Consider the following 19,254-nt stretch of genomic DNA (forward strand, 5'->3'; position numbering starts at 1 on the left):
GTCAGCAATTCATATTTACTAAAAATCTTTTCTAGTTTCAACTCGTTAAAAAAATGTAATTGCGGGCTGCATAATTTAAAAAAGTAACATATATGAAAATTAAAAAACTCGAGCAAAATTGTAATAAAATTATTTAGTATTATTGTGATCTAGAAAATACTATTGTGAACTGAAAACCAAATTGAAAGTGTATTTCAAAGTATTAAGTATAAAAAGAATAAATTTTGTTTATTTTGCACAAGTAGTTTTCAAGTTACTTAGCGGGTCGAAATTCGACTGGATCTTAACCATACGTTACCCATCTGAAATCTCAACTCAAACCTGACTTTATATTAATCTCTCATATAACGAGTTTCGGACATTTAGAAGTCAATACTAAGTAACTTAATTAAGCCGCACAAAATACTTAAACTATTTTATAAATAGGCATATTCTAAAACTACTATACCAGAGATTAAAAAACTATATTAGAATGAACAGTTTATTTTACACATAATAACATAAATATTAAAACATAATTTCTGATCTTGTTTGAGGAAGTTTGACCGACTGGTTGATTATCTCACATGAAATGTGGTTTCATCAACAGCGAAAAATGGTTAATGCAGTAAAATTATTAATTTCAATACTAAGATATATTATAAGCAAGTTAGTTGTAAAGTTAAAAACTTATTTTTTAACTTTTATACTATATGTTTTTGTAGTAGAATACCATTAAATAATATTTTACTTGGAATAACCTTTAGGAAACTAAACCTTAATTTTAACAATTTCTTTTTTCTTAATTTAAAATGAAAAAAATAAAATCAAAGTTTTTATAGTTAATTCTGTGAACAGAAAGTAATCGATTAAAAAATTCTTTTAATTAGGTTAAATTTTTGTTTTGTAATTGTAGCAGTCTTTTTGATGGCTTATTTAATACTGTTTAAATTTATTTTTTCTCTAGTTATTAGCCTATAATAATTTACCAGAAGAAAATAGTGAAAAACTAAAAGCTAGTGTTGAACTATTAAAATAAACAACATAATCTAATTGCTAATATATTAAAAATTAAGATAACACAAAAAACAGTTTTATTAATAGTTTAAAATTCCTTAATAAATAGATTTTTTTTAAATAATAAATCAAATAAAAAATAAAAATGAGTTTAAGAATCTTTTAACTGAAAAATTTAAAGTCATTTCAAACAGAGACCTCAAATCTATACTCTTTTAAAACCAAAAAAAAAATTTTGAAATAAAAACTTTAATGGTTATCAAGATTTTTTTATTTATACAGATTAAACAAGTAATAACAAAAATATGTCAAATAAATTTCTTACAAACTAATACTTTAATCACTATGCTATAAAAAATTTTAGTGTAATGTAAAACGACAAATATTTACTACAAAATTAACCAGGTCAAAATAAAACTATTATCAAATTTAAAACATAAACCATTTAATAAATACAGTAGACTTCCGCTTGAGTTCGTTTTTTGAACAATATCAAAAAGTGCAAACTCAAAAATTATTGCCATTTCTTAACAAAATGATAAATTTAAATTTGTTATATGCAATAACGTTATGCATAAACATGAAATCAACTAAAACATAAAACAAACATTCATAAAAAAAAAAGATCTATATAACCTATTAAATATTATAGATTTTTTGTTTTATTAATATTTAGTTAGTAATAGACTTTATTTGAGTTAAATTTTAGAAAATATAAATTTGCACTTTTTTTTGGGTAAAATGTGCGAACTCAAGAGGAAGTCTACCGTAATTAATATTTATTAGGCATTATGCAAACCTGTTGTAAAATAAATAACTTAATAATTTTTTTATTATAAAAAGATTACTTAAATACAATACGAACCAGGAAAAATAAGAAGTATTTTAAAAGATCAAATAAAATCAAAAAACTTTCATAAAGTAATTTCTGCTACTGTAGTCTAATATAATATGAAGGATGAGGTTCATGACTGCTTGCAAGTTTTTCTAATCTGATTCTGACTTTTAAAATACTTTTTCTGATCTAATCAGTGAAATAAAGTCTTCTTTACAAATATCTAGATTAGATATTTTGCTCAAGGTGTTGATAACTGAACTGAAAGCTTTCTCAACAACATAGCTAGAAGGAAAAACTATAAACAACAGTCTAAATTCCTCTCTACTATTCCTATTGTGTACTTTTGCCTTAGTTTTGGTTGAGTCCAAAAGCTTTCATATCGTGCTTTTGAAAAATTTACTTTAATTTCAAGGTCAGTTTGTAAGTCTGAGAAGGTTTCCTGTAAGTCGTTTACTTCAAAAAGATCTGCCTCGAAGGGAATCATATTTTTATCTATATGATAGATTTTTTGTGTCAAATCGAAATTTTACTACTTAATATGTTAAAATTGTTAAAAATCCAGATTTTTTAGGTTTTTTTTTTGCCTAAATTGTCAAATTCCAGGTTTTTTTAGGTTTCTAGGTAAATTGGCAATCCTGTATAGTTTTATTTCTTAGTCTAACTTAGTGATTTTTCAAAAAACACTTGGAAATATACAGGGTTGCCAATTTACCTAGAAATTTAATAACATATAACATAGATTTTTACAAACCATTTATGATCCCAAATAACATATATGTCAGGTTATAAAATGGTAAGAGGGATTCCGATCGTCTATGATCTATGTAGTTGTTAAATAAAATAATATATGAATGAAAATATGTAATTTACTTGAAAGTAGGAATCATAAGTACTTGATTATTTTTTTTTGTTTAAGTTTTACCTCAGGGTCAAATATTTAATAGCAAGCTAAAATTAGTAAATAGCAATATAAAAAGTAAACATTTTATAACAGCCCAAAATTTTAAAATCGCCCCCTTACTAGTTAACGCCCACCCTTCCGCCCCCTTACTAATTATCGCCCCCAGGGGGGCGATATCGCCCACTTTGGGAAGCCCTGCACTAGACCAATAAATCTAAAATAAATATGGTTTAACTATAAATTTAAAATGTTAAATTTCAGTTATGAATATAATTTGTCGTATAATTTTTTTATAAAATTTGTTTTGGTTTTAATTTTTAATATTATTAATATAATTTTTAATATTTATTCACTTTTCTTTAAGCTACAACAACAATTTGAAAACTATTATAATTAATTTAAAACTAACGTTGTTTCTCTGTGCCATAACTAGCCCAATTCTACGGGATTCTAAAAAAAAATAAGTAGTTCAAAAAATTAAGTATAAAATGTAAAAAAGTAGTATATGTTTTAAAAAACATATAAACTACATTTTTGAGTAAACAAATTGATAACTAATTATAATAACAACAAATATTAACAAAAAAGTAACTCAGGTATAAAATTAGTTGTATGTATTTGTATATATAGATAAAACTTATATTTATGTCTACTGTTTTCTTTTATATGTTGAAGCATATAAACTTTTTAGAGCTCTCTAGAACTGTGCTAGTTATAGCTCAGAAATGTCGGTAGTCTTTAATGAGTTTTGTACATTTCAAGTTGTTAGTGTTATATTTTAACGAACTTGTTTGGTTCGGATTTTATAATATATTTCAACATTTTTACTTATTAAGTTACTGAAATTATAATTTATATTTTCTAGTTTTTGTTATCATTAGATAATAGATGTTGGATTATGTTTCAGTACATAATTGTTAAACTAAAATAGAAGATTATAAAATTTACGATATATAAACGAAAAAAAAACATAATTAAGTCCTGAGTTTTCAAATGTTAGTTAACGTTTAATGACTTATTTGTTTTAAACAGAGGGGTCAAATTCTTATAGGAAACAAAGACATTCGTAAACTAAATGTAAAAAAATTACGTGACTTAATTGGAGTAGTTTCCCAAGAACCTGTTTTGTTTGAAACAACGATAGCTGAAAATATAAAATGGGGTCGAGATAGTGTTTCAGACGATGAAATAATTTTTGCTGCCAAACAAGCTAACGCGTTTAATTTTATTGAAAAACTTCCACAGGTCATTTTAGAATTTTCAAAATATTTATATTTTTGTTAATTTTGTAACCACTTTTAAAATACTCATTTAAGATAAATAACTAAAATATTTAATTTTGTTGACAGCATGTTTTTTAAGTAACATGTTTTTTAAGTTTTTCAATATTTATCAAATTGAGTTAAGCAGCGTATGTATTTTCTGTTACATAAAATTTGCTGAAGCAGTATTTTTGTTTATCCGTTTCAGTAAACTTAATCGTAATAATATTTTGATACAAGTAATTACGGGTGTACACCTTATTTTTTACAAGTTGATCTTATTTTGTAGTGTTAAATCTGAGCTATCAGAAATTTTAAACCGCATAACAAAACTCAAAGTAAGTTTTGAGATATAAGTGATCAAATTTAGTGATCTCAGTAGGTTCCTTATGGAAGGCGCAAACCAAAAATGCTAAAAAAGACTATTTTACTAAAATTAATCTTCTTCAAATTTTCACAGTAAGTCCAAAACTGATATTTTAGTCGATTGAATGCAGAATATTTTATGTTAAAGCTTGTTCTACTTTTACTTAAATTTCGAAATATAACTGTATAAATTATATAAAGAAATTTCAAACCTTTGTTGGTGAAGGAGGAAACCAGTTAAGTGGTGGAGAAAAGCAACGAATCGCTATTGCCAGAGCTATTATCCGAAATCCTAAAATACTTTTGTTAGATGAAGCTACTTCTGCTCTTGATACTGAAAGCGAAGCTATTGTGCAAGCAGCTCTAGATAAAGCATCACAAGGTTATTAGCTTAGTATTTTTATAAACAAAATGAATATCAACTTTAGTTTTCAATCAAAGAAAAAATCGGCGAAAGTATAACTAAGCCTGGACTTTGGTATACCGTCAGACAAGCTAAAGTTAACAAAATACCGATTATTGATCATACCACTTCGATCATCAGACTACATACTTTCGATAGACTAAGATCCGGATTTCGTTTTTATTGAAACTCGTAAGTCATTTTTCTTTCATCGTATTCAAAACGAGCTTACCAGATGTCTTGCCAAAAAGACAATGTATAAATAGTTGCAAGGCATTTAGACAAAGCTGACGTCATTGATTATACTATCAAACGATGGCTTCATATTAAAACCCTATAAAATTTTGTAGATTGACTACTGCAACTTTATCAGCTGCGACTGACTGACATGTTTTAATAAAAATAAAATTAAAGTCTAAGTCTACCGTAAATTTTTGGTCTGATGTTGGCAGTGGAATGACTAAACTTTTTTGTTTACTTTAGTGTTACTCTTGAATTACTTATAACTAAGGGTTCTATAAAAGCTTTTGACTTAGAAAACAAACATTTGACTCAGTTATCTAATCTATTTTTTTGTACACTAAGTATATTGTTTTATTTATGACCAAAAAATATAATATAATTACCTCATTGGTATGCTCTTAAATGTATATTTCATAAAAGTTCATGCACAAATAAAAAGATTGGATTCGCAAAATATGATTAGATGTTGTAGCAATGCATGATAAGGATAATATGAAAAGCTCCAATGCAATCTGTTTCTTCATCATCGAACACATCTGCTTCTAAAACTGTTTCTAGGATGCAAAAAGTATATCCAAGTACGCCCTGAATTAAAAAAAACATCAATGTTTCGCTTATAAAGATTAAGCGTCAGGCTCATGTTGATTGTCGTCATAAGCCTAATAGTTTTACTTTTTTTTCCATTTATTGTAAAAAAATATTTATTGTGATAAAAAGTTTATTCCTTTTTTAAGGTTTACGTTAAATTTACAACTCATTTTCAGTTAAACTTAAGGTTTTAATTTTATTTTCTTCATTCATCTTGCTTTTATTTATTGAGTTAAAAATCCTCCCAGCATTTTATATACAATCTCCTTTTTTTTACTTACAGGATACAAAGGTCTTGTAACTTCGTTAGAATGCGTATATGTTTGAAATCAAAGATATGTTAAATTATTTTTTATCAAACATTTTATGCTTTAATTTGCAAAAGTGTGAATTTTAACCAATTGAATGACTGCGAGTACGTTTTGAATATTTTTTTTGAAGTCATGTTTTTGTAGAAAAAAAAAACTGTTAAAGTTAGAAAAAAATGAAATAACTAAATACTAATTTTATTCGTTAACAAATCTAATTTGGCAATTTTGATGTACTTATGTGATCTATGCTATATTTTATTTAAGATATAAGAAGGTAAGATTGAAAAAGTTAATATAAATGTATTCAATAACCTGATGAATTTTAGTTTTTATTTTAAGTTGACTATAGTGCTATACTTATGTATAATTTGTCTTTTAATACTTATGTTTTTGTTTAAAATTGGAGTTAACAAATGAAATGAATAATCTTAATAAACTTTTTACACAAATTTTAATAATTTAAGATATTTTTAAACGTTGATTTTAAAGCATTTTATTTATTTTCATTTATAATTTTTTTAAAACTAATTTTTTGTTAGATCCCATAATTTTGTCTAAATTATATGACACTGATGACCTACTAAATATCAGTTGCAAATTTTTTAGAATTATTTGAATATATATTTTACTTTCTTTTGTAATTTTAGGTAGAACAACAATTGTTGTTGCTCATAGGCTTTCAACAATTAGAAATTGCGATTTAATTATTGCATTTGATGGTGGAAGAGTCATTGAATTTGGAACTCATGATGATCTAGTTTCAAAAGACGGCGTCTATTCTAACTTGCTTAAAACTCAATTGTCAAACAACTCAGGTGTAGATAGCGATCAAAAACAACATGCTCAACAAAAGCTTTCAAAAAACAATAGTAAGATCTTTTTGAATTTTTGTTTATTTTAAATAATCCTTGAGATATAAATCTTTTTATGGATTTGATTTGTATAAAAATTTAAACAAAATAATATTTTACAACTTTAAAACTATAGAAAAAATAAATATTTTTTTAATTACTTTAAAGACTTTAGTCTTAACTATGTGGTACTACTTATAATTTATGATTAACTTTTAAGATATAGTCAGTTTTGTAGATCGTTTTCGTTACAAACATATGTAGGAAAAGTTTATGAAATAACAAAAATATTATAATTTTAAAAATCTTACTTTAATTTTGAAAATTTTTTGTATGTATTTCGTTACAAATATTGTTAACATTTTAAATATTTTAAGAAAATATAAAGTAAATAATTTGAAAAATAAAGGAGGATATAGTATTTTGATAACATTAAAATTTTTGCATTTTTAGTTTGTACCTTTTATAAGGAAACTGTTGAAATCTATGGCTTTGTTTTTATATTTTAGGTGTATTTACGCTTTTATTCCTTGAAATCAAAAAAAAAGTACAATGTTTAATATTTAGTTCCTCTCAATGTTTATGGCATAAAATTTCATTTCAACTCAATAAATCTCTTATTTTTAGCTATTTCGTTCCTTGCCTGCCCACCTAAGATTAAACTTGTTTTGCTTCGTGTTTCTCTAATACCATGCAAGATAAGTTTAATCTCAGATGGGCAAGGAACAAAGTAGAAAAAATACTATGTATACACATTAACAAATTTTTATTAAATTTTTTTCAAATAAATGCACAATTTGAATGAAAACTAGTTTTATAAACAAAAAAGTGAGCAAGTCCCCAACTGTATTTAATCAAATGCAACATAAGAAAACAGCCAGTATAGTAGGTATATTTGCTACATCTTCTTTAGTTACGTTCTTTCTTTAATTTACGAACTTTTGCTGTGAACACAATGTGCGTAGATTCGCGAGAGTTGACTGTCACCGAGTTTATACGCGTCAGGCTAAATTAGTTTTTGTATCGAAATTTTGGCAATATGTCTATATTTGTCAGTTCAAACGCTTAAAAATTAGTTAATTGTTAAAAAATATTAAAAAACAAATTTTCTTAGTAAATTAAATTGTGAATTTCTTTTTTGAGAAACTTTTGTTCTATAGCTTCATTTTTGCTAAAATTAAGGCTATGTTAGCAAAATGTCAGGTTTTGTCCGCAAAAGTGCTTTAAAATCTCTGAAATTAAGAAAGAATGAATATCAGTTTGTTTTGTTTTGAATACATTTTCAAGTTGTAAATTTATATCTAAATAAATATTTAATTTTGCTAGCCCAGTACTTTGTGAGCTAGCGCACAACCAAATGTTAAATTGCTGTAGCGCATAACAATTCTAGTTCAGACAGCGAAAATTTTTATGGAATTTTTTATGGTCTAATAAAATAACTTGGAGTTAAAAAAAATAAAAGTGTACTAAAAGTTCCTATTATTAACAAGCTACGCTTTTACAACCAAAGTATTAGGCTACGTAGTTTCATTTGGTTATAAGACCAATTGGATGCCGACCATCATAGGATTAAAAGAATGTCAGTCTAAATTAAAGCATTTCAGTAATTACAAAAATTTGTGTAAAAACCCAGTAATAACATACCTCCTCATAGTCTTTTAAAGCTAGATACCTTAAGTTATTAGGAATAAGGTTTGCCACATACTTGGGTTATTCAGGATACTTTAATTTATTTTAATTTTAGGCCTACTCAGGGTAAATCAGGACAGTTTGAATTTTTGAAAATAACTAAGGCTAAATTGTTTTTTAATAAAAATCTCAAAGTAGTTTTAATGTTTTTAACCTCAGGTAGTTTTTTTAGATCAAGAATGGGATTTAGTTGATCAAGTTTTAATATTTTGTTATTTTACTACCCATTTTGTCCAAGAACTTGATTTTTTTGATATTTAAATTTTATTTAGCTTTGAGCGTAGCTCTTGACTACTTAGAAATAACATATTTTTTTTTTTAATCTGAAATTAATATGTATCATGTTTTTATTTTATGTTAATAATAAACAGAAGATATAAACGTTTAACTACATGGCTACGTTGAATTATCCAAATAGTTTTTATAAAAAAATCTTAATTGGTCTAAACCAGGGGTCGGCAGGCAGTTGGTGCGCGCGGGCCAAATTTTCAAGTTTCCAAAATCTTCGCGGGCCGCAGTTTTAGTTTTAGTGACTTTTGAATAATCTTTTGATATTAGTTTTAGTCACATTAATAAAAGTTTTACTTTTATTCACTTGATTAATTTTAATGATATTTAGCTACACATAGAATGCCTATATTAATTATAAATATTTATTGGAGTAAAATTATCATTGACTAATATATTAAAGTCTTAATAAACTATGTACTTTTTTTAACATAATTAATGCTCGAATACTCTACTAAAGTACCTTATGAGTAATTAATTAGCTTTTAACATGGTTTCCACTTTAGAAAAAGTGCAAAAACTTGCAAATAATCAAGCTTAGATACCTAACTAAAATATCATTAGTATAAAAAGTACACAATATATAAGTAGACCAAAAAAAATTACAATTAGTAAACTACACTACAGTCATAAAAACTGTTCTGAGAATTCAAAGATTTTATTAAAGTGTTTGAAATAAAAGATTACTTGAGTTTATTTTGATATCTTAAACAGCTTTAACCTAGTTTAAATTTTTCAAATTTTTAAACTAGACTGTATGTTTTGCAACCCTTTTTAAATTAAAGTCACAAAATAAAGAAATAACGAAGTTTATTAATAGCGAATTAAATATATAGCAAAAATAATATCATAATTCATCTTGAATGTACAATAACGTTTCTTAAATATTTTTAACAAAAATAAAAAATTTATTAAGCCATTAATAAAGTAGAAAAGCTTAACTTTTTAATAAACATTATAGCAATTCTTTTTCTGCAATAAAAATGTTGCATTTAAAGAGTAAATGTGAAATATAAGACAAGCTACAAAAATTAAAAAATGTTAGTTAAGAGTTATTGCGAGAAAAAAAAAACAAATAGCTTTAGTCAGTTTTAACAAAGTAAATGATTATCTTCAGGAACTACAGACTGATCACAAAAAACTGTTAAGGCAAGTTATAAAGTAGCAAAAATAATTACTAAAAAGAAGACACCGTTTAGAAGTAAATCTTTTTTAAGAATTTATGTTGGCGGTAGTAAAACATTTTTGTTTATTTCTTCAATGACAACAAGAAGTCGTGTTTAGTAAATCTCTGAAGGTTATAAAGTAGCATAAATCAAATTAGAACTTTTATTAATCTGTTAAGATGAGAGCACTGGTATAACAAATATTGCTCATCTGAGAGTTTTTATTCAAGGTTTTTTTACTGACTTTGATTTTTAAGAAGAGTTTCTAGGTTTAGTTCCAATGCAAAGCACAAAAATAGCTAAAGGCATTTTAAAAGCAAAGATGCAATGCACTTACATAAAGTTTTTGAAAATTTTCTGCTTCTTTTTTTGGTATAAATTTAAACTAAATCTAAAAAAAAACTGTCCTTAGTAATATAGCAATACTAAATAGATACTGTTAAGCTACTTTTATGTGTTTTAAAAATTTATATAGTAAAATTTTTCTGTCAAATCGAAATTTCATTACTTTACTCGTAAAAATTGTTTAAAATTCCAGTTTTTTAAAACAAATTTCTAATTAAAGGTTTTTCCAGAATTTTATACATAAATTTTCAAATTCCAAGCTTTTCCGGGATTCAATTTTTTTATCAACATTAATTGTTCACACCTATATGTATACAATTAGTATATATAATATTTCAAATTTTATCAGCTGCAAGGCTTAAAGTTTAACATATATTATAATTCAAACCAACACTGTAATTTGAACGAAACATACATCATAAGTTTAATTTGCCACTCATAAAGCAAAAAAGCCAGCCTAAATGACCAAAAACTAGCCTAATATTTTAGTATACAAAAATTTATTCAAACCAAAATCTGAAAAAAATGACTAAATTGACTTGAGATTTGAATCTACAGACAGTCATAATTTAAGTTTGTGGCAATGTTTAGTTGTTTATTTGCTTAAATTTGAACTATCTTGATTAAAAATATACAAATTTAACAAATTTACAATCCCTAAATTTAGTTTGTATTAAATAGGTAGTTCAAAAAACAGTAAATGTGTATATTATTGCATAAAAATTAACTTAATTTGTCGAAAAACATTGTTTTAAAAATTAAAATGTATACCTATGAAAAAAAATTTTATCTAATTTAAGTATTAAACAAAACGTGGTTTTAAATGAGAACCGCTCATTTCCAACCCGAGATCATTTCCCACCCACGATCAATTCCCACCCGATCAAATCCGAAAACCGTTTACCAACCAAGGGTTAGGGGTAACAGTGATAGTAAAACATAAATTGATAATAAATAAAAATAAAACAAAAATATTAATAAATAAAGTAATAATTAAAGAAAATTAAAAATATTTTTGAGTGGGATTTGATCGGGTGGGAAATGATCGCGGGTGGGAATTGTCAGTATGCCGATTAAAATATGAGCATCTTTGTATATTTGTGTGCATATGATTTAATTTTAAGTGCTAAAAAAACTTATAAAAAATCAAAATAAAATAAACCTTTTTGTTACTAATATGTTATGTTAAATGTTTTTGTGCACACTCAAATATAACTTTTAGTAATAAAACATCTGTAAAAGAAACTTAGGTATAAATGACATGTGAAAAATACCTAAACTCGCTGTTGTAAGAAGAAAGTTATGATAAAACTAAGAAAAAAACCTTGTAGAATGCTAATCTGTCTTTTTTTACATCTTAAGCTGATACTGTAAAGTTATTAAATTGTTTTAAAATGTTAAACAGGGACTTAAGACGAAACTAATAAAATTAAACAAAAAAACAATATAAGTTTAACTTATTTTTTTTTGCTCAGCGGGCCACATTCACATGCTCCGGGCCACAAAATTTTCTTCCTAGGGCCGCATTCCATTCAAAAAAAACGTGCTCGCTGGCCGCAGATTTACCCTTCGCGGGCCGCAGTTTGCCGACCCCTGGTCTAAACTATAAAAATTGAGTCTTTGAATCAGAATTTCAAAAGTAAATATCGATCGTTTACACTTTCAAACCAACTCAAGTATAGTAAGATAAATAAATAGTTTGGTTATATTGTTCTTATTAAAGAGTTTTATTTACTGTATTCATGATTTGATTTTAATAGATTCAATTGACCTAGGATATTCAATGAACCTGTAATAAAAATCTCTTTTAAGTTTTCTCACTGCACCCTTTATAAGTACTATCAGTACTAAAAAAGTTTTTTTATTTGTTACAGTATATATTAAATACTCATAAATAACTATCAAATAACGACTATTTAGAATACAAACGAACACAATTAGTAATTTATTTATAAACTTTAGATATAGAGGAAAAAAATAATAGCTTTCAACATTTGGTTGTACGAAACTGAGCAATTTTATTTGCCATTTTTTTCTTTTAAACAAGCGGTCGTAGCTTTAACTTGTTACAATATAACTTCAGTAATTAAACAATAGTATGAAGAAGTTTATTTTTGACCAAAACTGAAACATACGACAATCAAAAGCTTTTCATTTGGCAATTTTGTTTAAAACTTAAACTGCTGTAAATATAATGTAACCTGCTAACTAAGTATGCACTTTGAACACAGCGAAAAATGCGTACCCAACTGGCAGTGCGTACCTAGTAACTTTTGGTCTTTAATTACTAAACTTAAGCCTAATACTAACATGTTAAAGGCCACTAAACTTTACAAATAATATACTAAAAATAAATAAGTAAAATTTTCCAAAATAATAACATAAAAAGAAAACATAAATGTTGATATTAGAAGTCTTGAGTATTTATTCATTATATGTATTTATATTTGTTTCTTTAAATTTTCATAGTACATAAAAGTAATTACTGACTTTAAATAGAAAAATTGATGAAAAAAAGATAATGCTTTTATTAAATTCAAAAAAGCTAGCGCAGAGTTATAAAATTTTACACTCGCTTATTATTTAGCAATAATTGCATTTTGACTGGTTTTCTTGGTAGAAAACACAATAATAAAGTGGTGTGGTGCTCATATTGACTGTGGTTTTCATAGTCAATATTGGCAGTAATGGATTTTATAAATCGTTCCTAGCAATTTTATTAGTTTACTTTTTACTCATTTTGTTTATATGTCATTGTAATGGTTACCACAATCTCAGAATACTAACTAGGACAATTCAGGCTAGCTTTAAATTTATGAAAAACTTGTTTTATTTTGATTTTTTTTTTTGAACACAGCGTTTTTCAGCTAAAAAGTGCGTACCTAGTTTGCAGGTTACTGTATTTAAACTTTATTTTAATGAAAATAAACTATCACAACTTTTTATTAACAATTATAGAATATGCACTTTTATATATTTATTAAACACTGATTAACCACGTTAAAAAGGCAGACACGTAATCATTTAAAAAATTTAATGACTTGCTGTTTTAATTGAAAAATATATATTTAGCAATTAATTTTTATCATAGATTTTCATGTTGTTTTTATATATTTATGTAGTAAATCAACAAGAACGTGAAGAAGACAGTTTAAAAGATGATTATCTAAATGAAAATCTGCCTGAAGTTTCTTTTTGGCGATTAATAAAAATGAATAAGCCTGAATGGATAATTATGTTTTGTGAGTTTACAAAGTGAAAAAAAACTTTTTTGACATACCATTTGTAACTTAAAATATTACATAGTTTATTATATAGGTTTTAAGCTGTTCTCATTTTAAATTTTATTTTAAGAAAGAATAAGTACAGATAATTCTAAAATATTTTAAATTTGTTGTTCAGACTTTTCAATTTCTGACTAGTATAAATAACTTTTTTTTTTCCGAAATAAGATTGATGTCTTCAAATGGTACTTTGTACTAAATGTGACTAAGTCTTTGTCTTTTCTTCTTTTTATTATATAGATATTTCATAGAATTAATTGAAATAAAAAAATGTTTTGTATGCTCAAACTATTTTATATACTTGGTAGTAGAAACATGAATTTCAAGTTTTTAAAAACAGTAAATCCTTTTTAGAAGTAGCTAAGTCTTTTTCTCTACTATTTATTATCTCGTTTAAATTTTTAGTTGCTACAATATCCGCGGCAATAGCTGGAAGTGCAGACCCCGTCAGCTCATTGTTACTTGCTGATGTTCTAACTGTTTTTACTATTACCGATAGAACAGAGCAGGAAAGTAAAATTGTCTATTATGCTGTGTTCTTCCTCATCCTTGGTGCAGTCGCTTTTATATCATTTCTTTTTGAAGTGTGTTGACAATAGACTATATAAAAGTTTAAACTAAAGTACAGCTAAGAGTAAGGGTTGGATATATTTTAACAGGGTTGCAAGCCAACTCAGGTTGTTTCAAAAAGTTTCCGGTATATATAAACTTTTTTTCGTCAAACTAAGGCTAATTTGGACTTTTCTTAAGTCTCAGGAAGATTTTTTTGACTTTTCTTAAATTTGTATTTTTTATCTAAATATTAAGACAGCTTGTTTATGATTTTTAGTATTCAAGCTTTATTAATAATATATTTTTTTCCAGTTTTAAGCTATAACTAATTTTATTCTCACAGTAGTTTAATGTAACTCAGGTTAGTTTTTAGTCATTCACGCTTGCCTTTTTTTTTTTGATTCAAAGAGTAGTAAACTTGTCTACAACCCGATTTATTTATAAGTCTAAAGCTAATTATAAAAACAACAACCCATACCACAACCGTGAATGTTTATAGAGTGTTTTGTTACTTTAGAGTACATTGTTTGCAAAAAGTGGAATGGAATTGACCACACGGTTAAGAAACGGTTGTTTCAAAGCAATTTTAAGACAGGATGAAGAATACTTTGATGATCCTATGCATACAACATCTGTGTTGTGTGGAAGGCTTTCGTCTGATGCTTCATTGGTACAAGGAGTGACCGGAGCTAAAATGGGACTGATATTCAAAAACTTTTCTTCTTTAGGTACTTTTATAAACTTTTAAAAGTCAATTTTTTTTTAATATTTTATTTTATTCTGCTGTATTTTTTAAGTACTTTTTATATGTATTTACAATGCACTTAAAGTATGATTATTAAAAAAAATATTGTTAAATGTAATTCCATATATAAGTTTTTTTCTTTTTTCATTGATTTTGGTCTTCTGACTAGCTAGCCCCTAAAGTCACAGGTATCTCCACATTTAAAATTATGATAATATTTTATTTTTCCAAAAATTAGTTTGTGGTATTAAAATCATTATTCAATAAAAAATTCAATTACTCTAAATTTAATCCAAAAGTAAACTTATAGCTTCTACTTATATAATAACTTTTTGATTATTTAAGACTAGTAAAAATTACTATTAAAAAAGATAATTTAAATCCAAATTCTAAATAACTTTTTATTTTCTTAAACATATCGAATCTAGATTAAAGGCTAGCTACCATTTGCATAAATTTTAATTTTTCTAGACTGTATTATTTAATTTTGACAAACTTTAAAGGGAATGTAAATAAATATGTTTTAAGTCGTAATTAAAGTGGCCAACAATAAATAACTTATAGAGCTACACTTTTGATGTTTTGAGATATATTTAATGACTGACTTTATTAAAAAAAAATATGTACAGTTCAATTTCTTACTTTTTATTACATTCTTTATAACTTATAAGTTCGAGATACAGTAACCTTTCGCATCTTTACGCACTCGTGACGTTACGCACTCTCGTTTAGTTACGCATTTTAGAATTCTAAAAAAATCAAAAAAAAAGCTCACTTTCAATTCCTCACAATTCTTTTGTCATTAAATTACAATCCTACTCAAAAAATCCATTGATATATCTTTAATACAATGCAAAACAAGTTCATCCTTATGTGAGCAAAGGTAAAATTTAAAAAAAGTTGTAGTAACATAAACGACTTTTATTAAGCAATTTCTTATACTTTGTATATTTTTATTTAAAAGAAGAAATCTATAACAGCACCAAGTGCATATTTTTGTAAAAGGCTATAAAACCAAATTTCAATATAGACACCACACAATTTTTTAATTGTAAGGAAGTGCTTAACTATAAATTCAATTTGCTAAGTAGAACAGAATTTAAATGTAAGGTATCAAATAAGTCACATATGAATAAAGATAAAGATAAAATCTACTTATTATAAAAATAAACAAAATTTTACTACAAGTATTAGTATTTTATATAAACTTAAATCCTTTTTTTTGAAATATATGTATAGTTTTATCTTTTGTTTTCATATTTATAATTAAATTAAACAAATTTTTAAAAGTTGGAAAGTACACAGTCTGCCTTTAAGTAGAAGCAATATCTTAAAACAGCCATTATAGTAAGTATATTTGGTACCTCTCGTATCTTTACGCATTTTTTCTGTGGACACAATTTGCGTAAATAAGTGAGAGGTTACTGTACTTAATAGTAATCTTAAAAGTGAAAAATAGCCTGCCAAGTTGTTTCTAAAAAAGATATATAATCAAATTTGAGTTACAACTAATTTATAGAGATCTACACTATAGATACAAAATAAATAAAATTACATATTTTTTTAGGTGAGTTTATTTCTTTACAATCTGTTTGACTTGTATAAACACGATGATCACAAAAATAAACTGTTTACTTTTGAACACGTGAAAAGAAATAAACTCACCTAAAAAAACTTTCAACGAAAACATCGGCGAAAGTCTACAAAGCCTAAGCCTGGACTTTCGTATGGCGTGAGACAAGCTCACATTTAAGTTTTTTTATTTTTTTATTTATGAATTACATACTCAAAACAATAGTTTTTAAAAGTTTTTTTTGAATTTTTTTTTTATAAAAATTAGTTAATGTTTGAAAATATTTACTTTAATTTTTATTTTCTAAAGAAAAAAATATTAAAATTTATTTATTAAAATATGTCTCGATAACAGATGCCGACGTGATGTTTATTGTTATCAATCTAAATTGCTAGGGGTTCATAAATTGGGAGATATATTTTTAGATAAGATAAATACATCTAAGATACTTAAAAGTCAACAAAAGTTTATTTACAAATATAAAATAGTCACACGACACACTAACAAAACAACAGTTGAACACAAGTAACAAGAAGTATCTTAAACTAAAGAAAACAAAGCAATTCAGACTTAAACTTAAACATTTTGTAATACAACATTTCGAGCTTTACCAAACACAAATAACACTGCTACTGCAGGTAAATGCAAGTAAAATTCCGTTTTATAAGCACTGAAATAAATGTAACTCCTTTAAGTAAACAATATTGTTTATTGTTTTAGAAAATTGTTTTAAGAGTTATAAAAATTTTTTTTTGAAAAGCTTGTTTTGATAATAATGAAAAATTTTTTGGAAAAGCTTTTATTGTTACAAAAAATTCCATATTTATTCACAAGCTTTAAAATACTAAAATGAAATGTTAGTTTCATTACAAATAAACAATAATTGTGTTTTTATTATTCAATTCCTTTGTTAAGGTTATAAAATAAACAGAAATAAGTTATTTGAGTAGTTAAGTTTGCTATAAAATATAGTTAGTTTTAACTTTGAATTTTTTTTATAATCATAGTTTTACACATCAAATACGACTTGGCAAGCAAAATTATCAGGTCCACGATTCATTTTTAGTAAAAATAATTTACAAATATACTTTGGATTAAATTTAAACCAGAGTGCTAGTTTCATTATTATTTAATTAGAGGTTTAACAAACATAATTTTAATTAATACATTATTGAATTTACATTATAAAATTAAAAATACGACCGCAATTGAAGTTTTATGTCTAATAGTCCGTCCGCCGACAACAGAAGTTGCCCGAATCTGTTCTAACATTGAAAATTTTAGGTGTGGCACTTGGAATTTCGTTTTACTTCAATTGGAAATTGACCTTACTGACTTTATCTTTTGTGCCTTTTCTTATATTAGGAGGTTTATTAGAAATGTCTGTTGTTATTGGAGGTGAAGAAAAAGCAAAAAAAGAATTCGAAGCCTCCAGTATGTTAAATATAGTTTTCTAATAATATGTATTTATTAAATAGTGAAATGGTAATATATATTGGTTTATTTCGATTAAACTGTTATTGTTGCGTTTATCGTACATAAATACTTTATTCAACTAAATATACAGACTTTGTAGAATTGTTCATATTTTATGGATACAAAAGTCAGTTAGTTGAATAAGATATTTACGTAAGAATAAATTGTTTTGTTTTTATAATCTGTTAAGGAAATGTTATCCAACAAAAAACATCGGCGAAAGTCTGCAGAACAGAAGTCCGGACTTTCGCTTGCCGTGAGACAAGCTCAAATTTAACAAAAGAGAAATATGTCTTTTTTAAAATGTTGTCCTTTAGAACTTTATTAGATAGTACAAAGTTGTTATGTTTATTTTCATCTGTTTATAAATAAACTAAGTAGTGGTCTCAAGTGGACCCATGCACACTAGTGTGAGCGAAATTTATTTTGGGGTGCACAGAGTTTATATTGAATTTTACACTAGATATTCTGACAACTTTCGAAACTTATCTAGATATTCCGGAGTTTCTAATAAAAGCAGAAAAACGGTCTCAGGCAGATTTGAGGGGAGTTTTGAAATTTACACTAGGTTTTTTGAAAAATATTCTAAACTTGCACTAGATCAGTAGTCTTCATGGTGTGCACCCATACATACTATTACTTACTAGTATTACTACTAGTATTAATAGTAAGTATATTTAAGTAATACTACTTACTAGTATTATTAGTAAGTAGTATTACTAGTATGCATACTAGTACTTACTTAGTAGTACATACTAGTCTTCATAGTGTACACAAATTTTATGTTGCCCGAAATTGTGTAGGGGTGCACAAAATATACTTTAAAACTTACACTAAATATTCTGGAGAGAGCTTGATAAAGGATTTTAGCATATTTGAGATGAGTTTTGAGCTTGAGGTGCACATACTTGTTTTATTCTAGTTGATTGTGCACATATTTCTATAACTGTGATGACTATTGGATTAAAAAAAAACTAGTTTTAAGCTTGATTATGTTTCCATTATAAAATTGAGCATAATACATTTAACTTAGTTTATTAGAAATCTACGTTTAAGTTAAATAAAGCCAAACTTGAGTATTTAATAATATGAACAATGTAAAAATAGGTAGTAATATCTACATTTGCAACTAACTTAGTTGTTAAGTAGTTTTTGACTTTGAAAAACATTTAAAATCTAAAAAGAATTTTTTAGTTTAAGAAAAATAATATTCAAAATTGTATAAAAACGCGTTCCTTGTTGAGCTCGAAAAAATTTGTAGTTCAAACGACTAATAAAGCCGGACTTTTGTTTTTTGAGAAATTAAGAAATCAATATAGAAACACAGTAAAGAAAGCATTTAAAATTTATTTTGTATAAAGTTTATATAATCTTTCA

General features: G+C 25.7%; 1 protein-coding gene across 1 annotated transcript in view; it reads left to right on the forward strand.

Moving 5' to 3' along the window:
* Positions 1–19,254, forward strand: part of LOC145844841 (ATP-dependent translocase ABCB1-like) — a 62,071-nt gene that overhangs the window by 18,440 nt on the left and 24,377 nt on the right. Inside the window, exons 9-15 of the mRNA XM_082952260.1 lie at positions 3,768–3,980; positions 4,565–4,745; positions 6,556–6,723; positions 13,370–13,489; positions 13,937–14,115; positions 14,601–14,811; positions 17,686–17,835. Coding sequence (XP_082808386.1) covers positions 3,768–3,980; positions 4,565–4,745; positions 6,556–6,723; positions 13,370–13,489; positions 13,937–14,115; positions 14,601–14,811; positions 17,686–17,835 — 1,222 coding nt within the window. The remainder of the gene's footprint in view (positions 1–3,767; positions 3,981–4,564; positions 4,746–6,555; positions 6,724–13,369; positions 13,490–13,936; positions 14,116–14,600; positions 14,812–17,685; positions 17,836–19,254) is intronic.

This window comes from Thalia democratica, chromosome 9, assembly GCF_965202585.1.
Source record: "Thalia democratica chromosome 9, ktThaDemo2.hap1.1, whole genome shotgun sequence".
In the NCBI taxonomy this organism is placed as follows: domain Eukaryota; kingdom Metazoa; phylum Chordata; class Thaliacea; order Salpida; family Salpidae; genus Thalia; species Thalia democratica.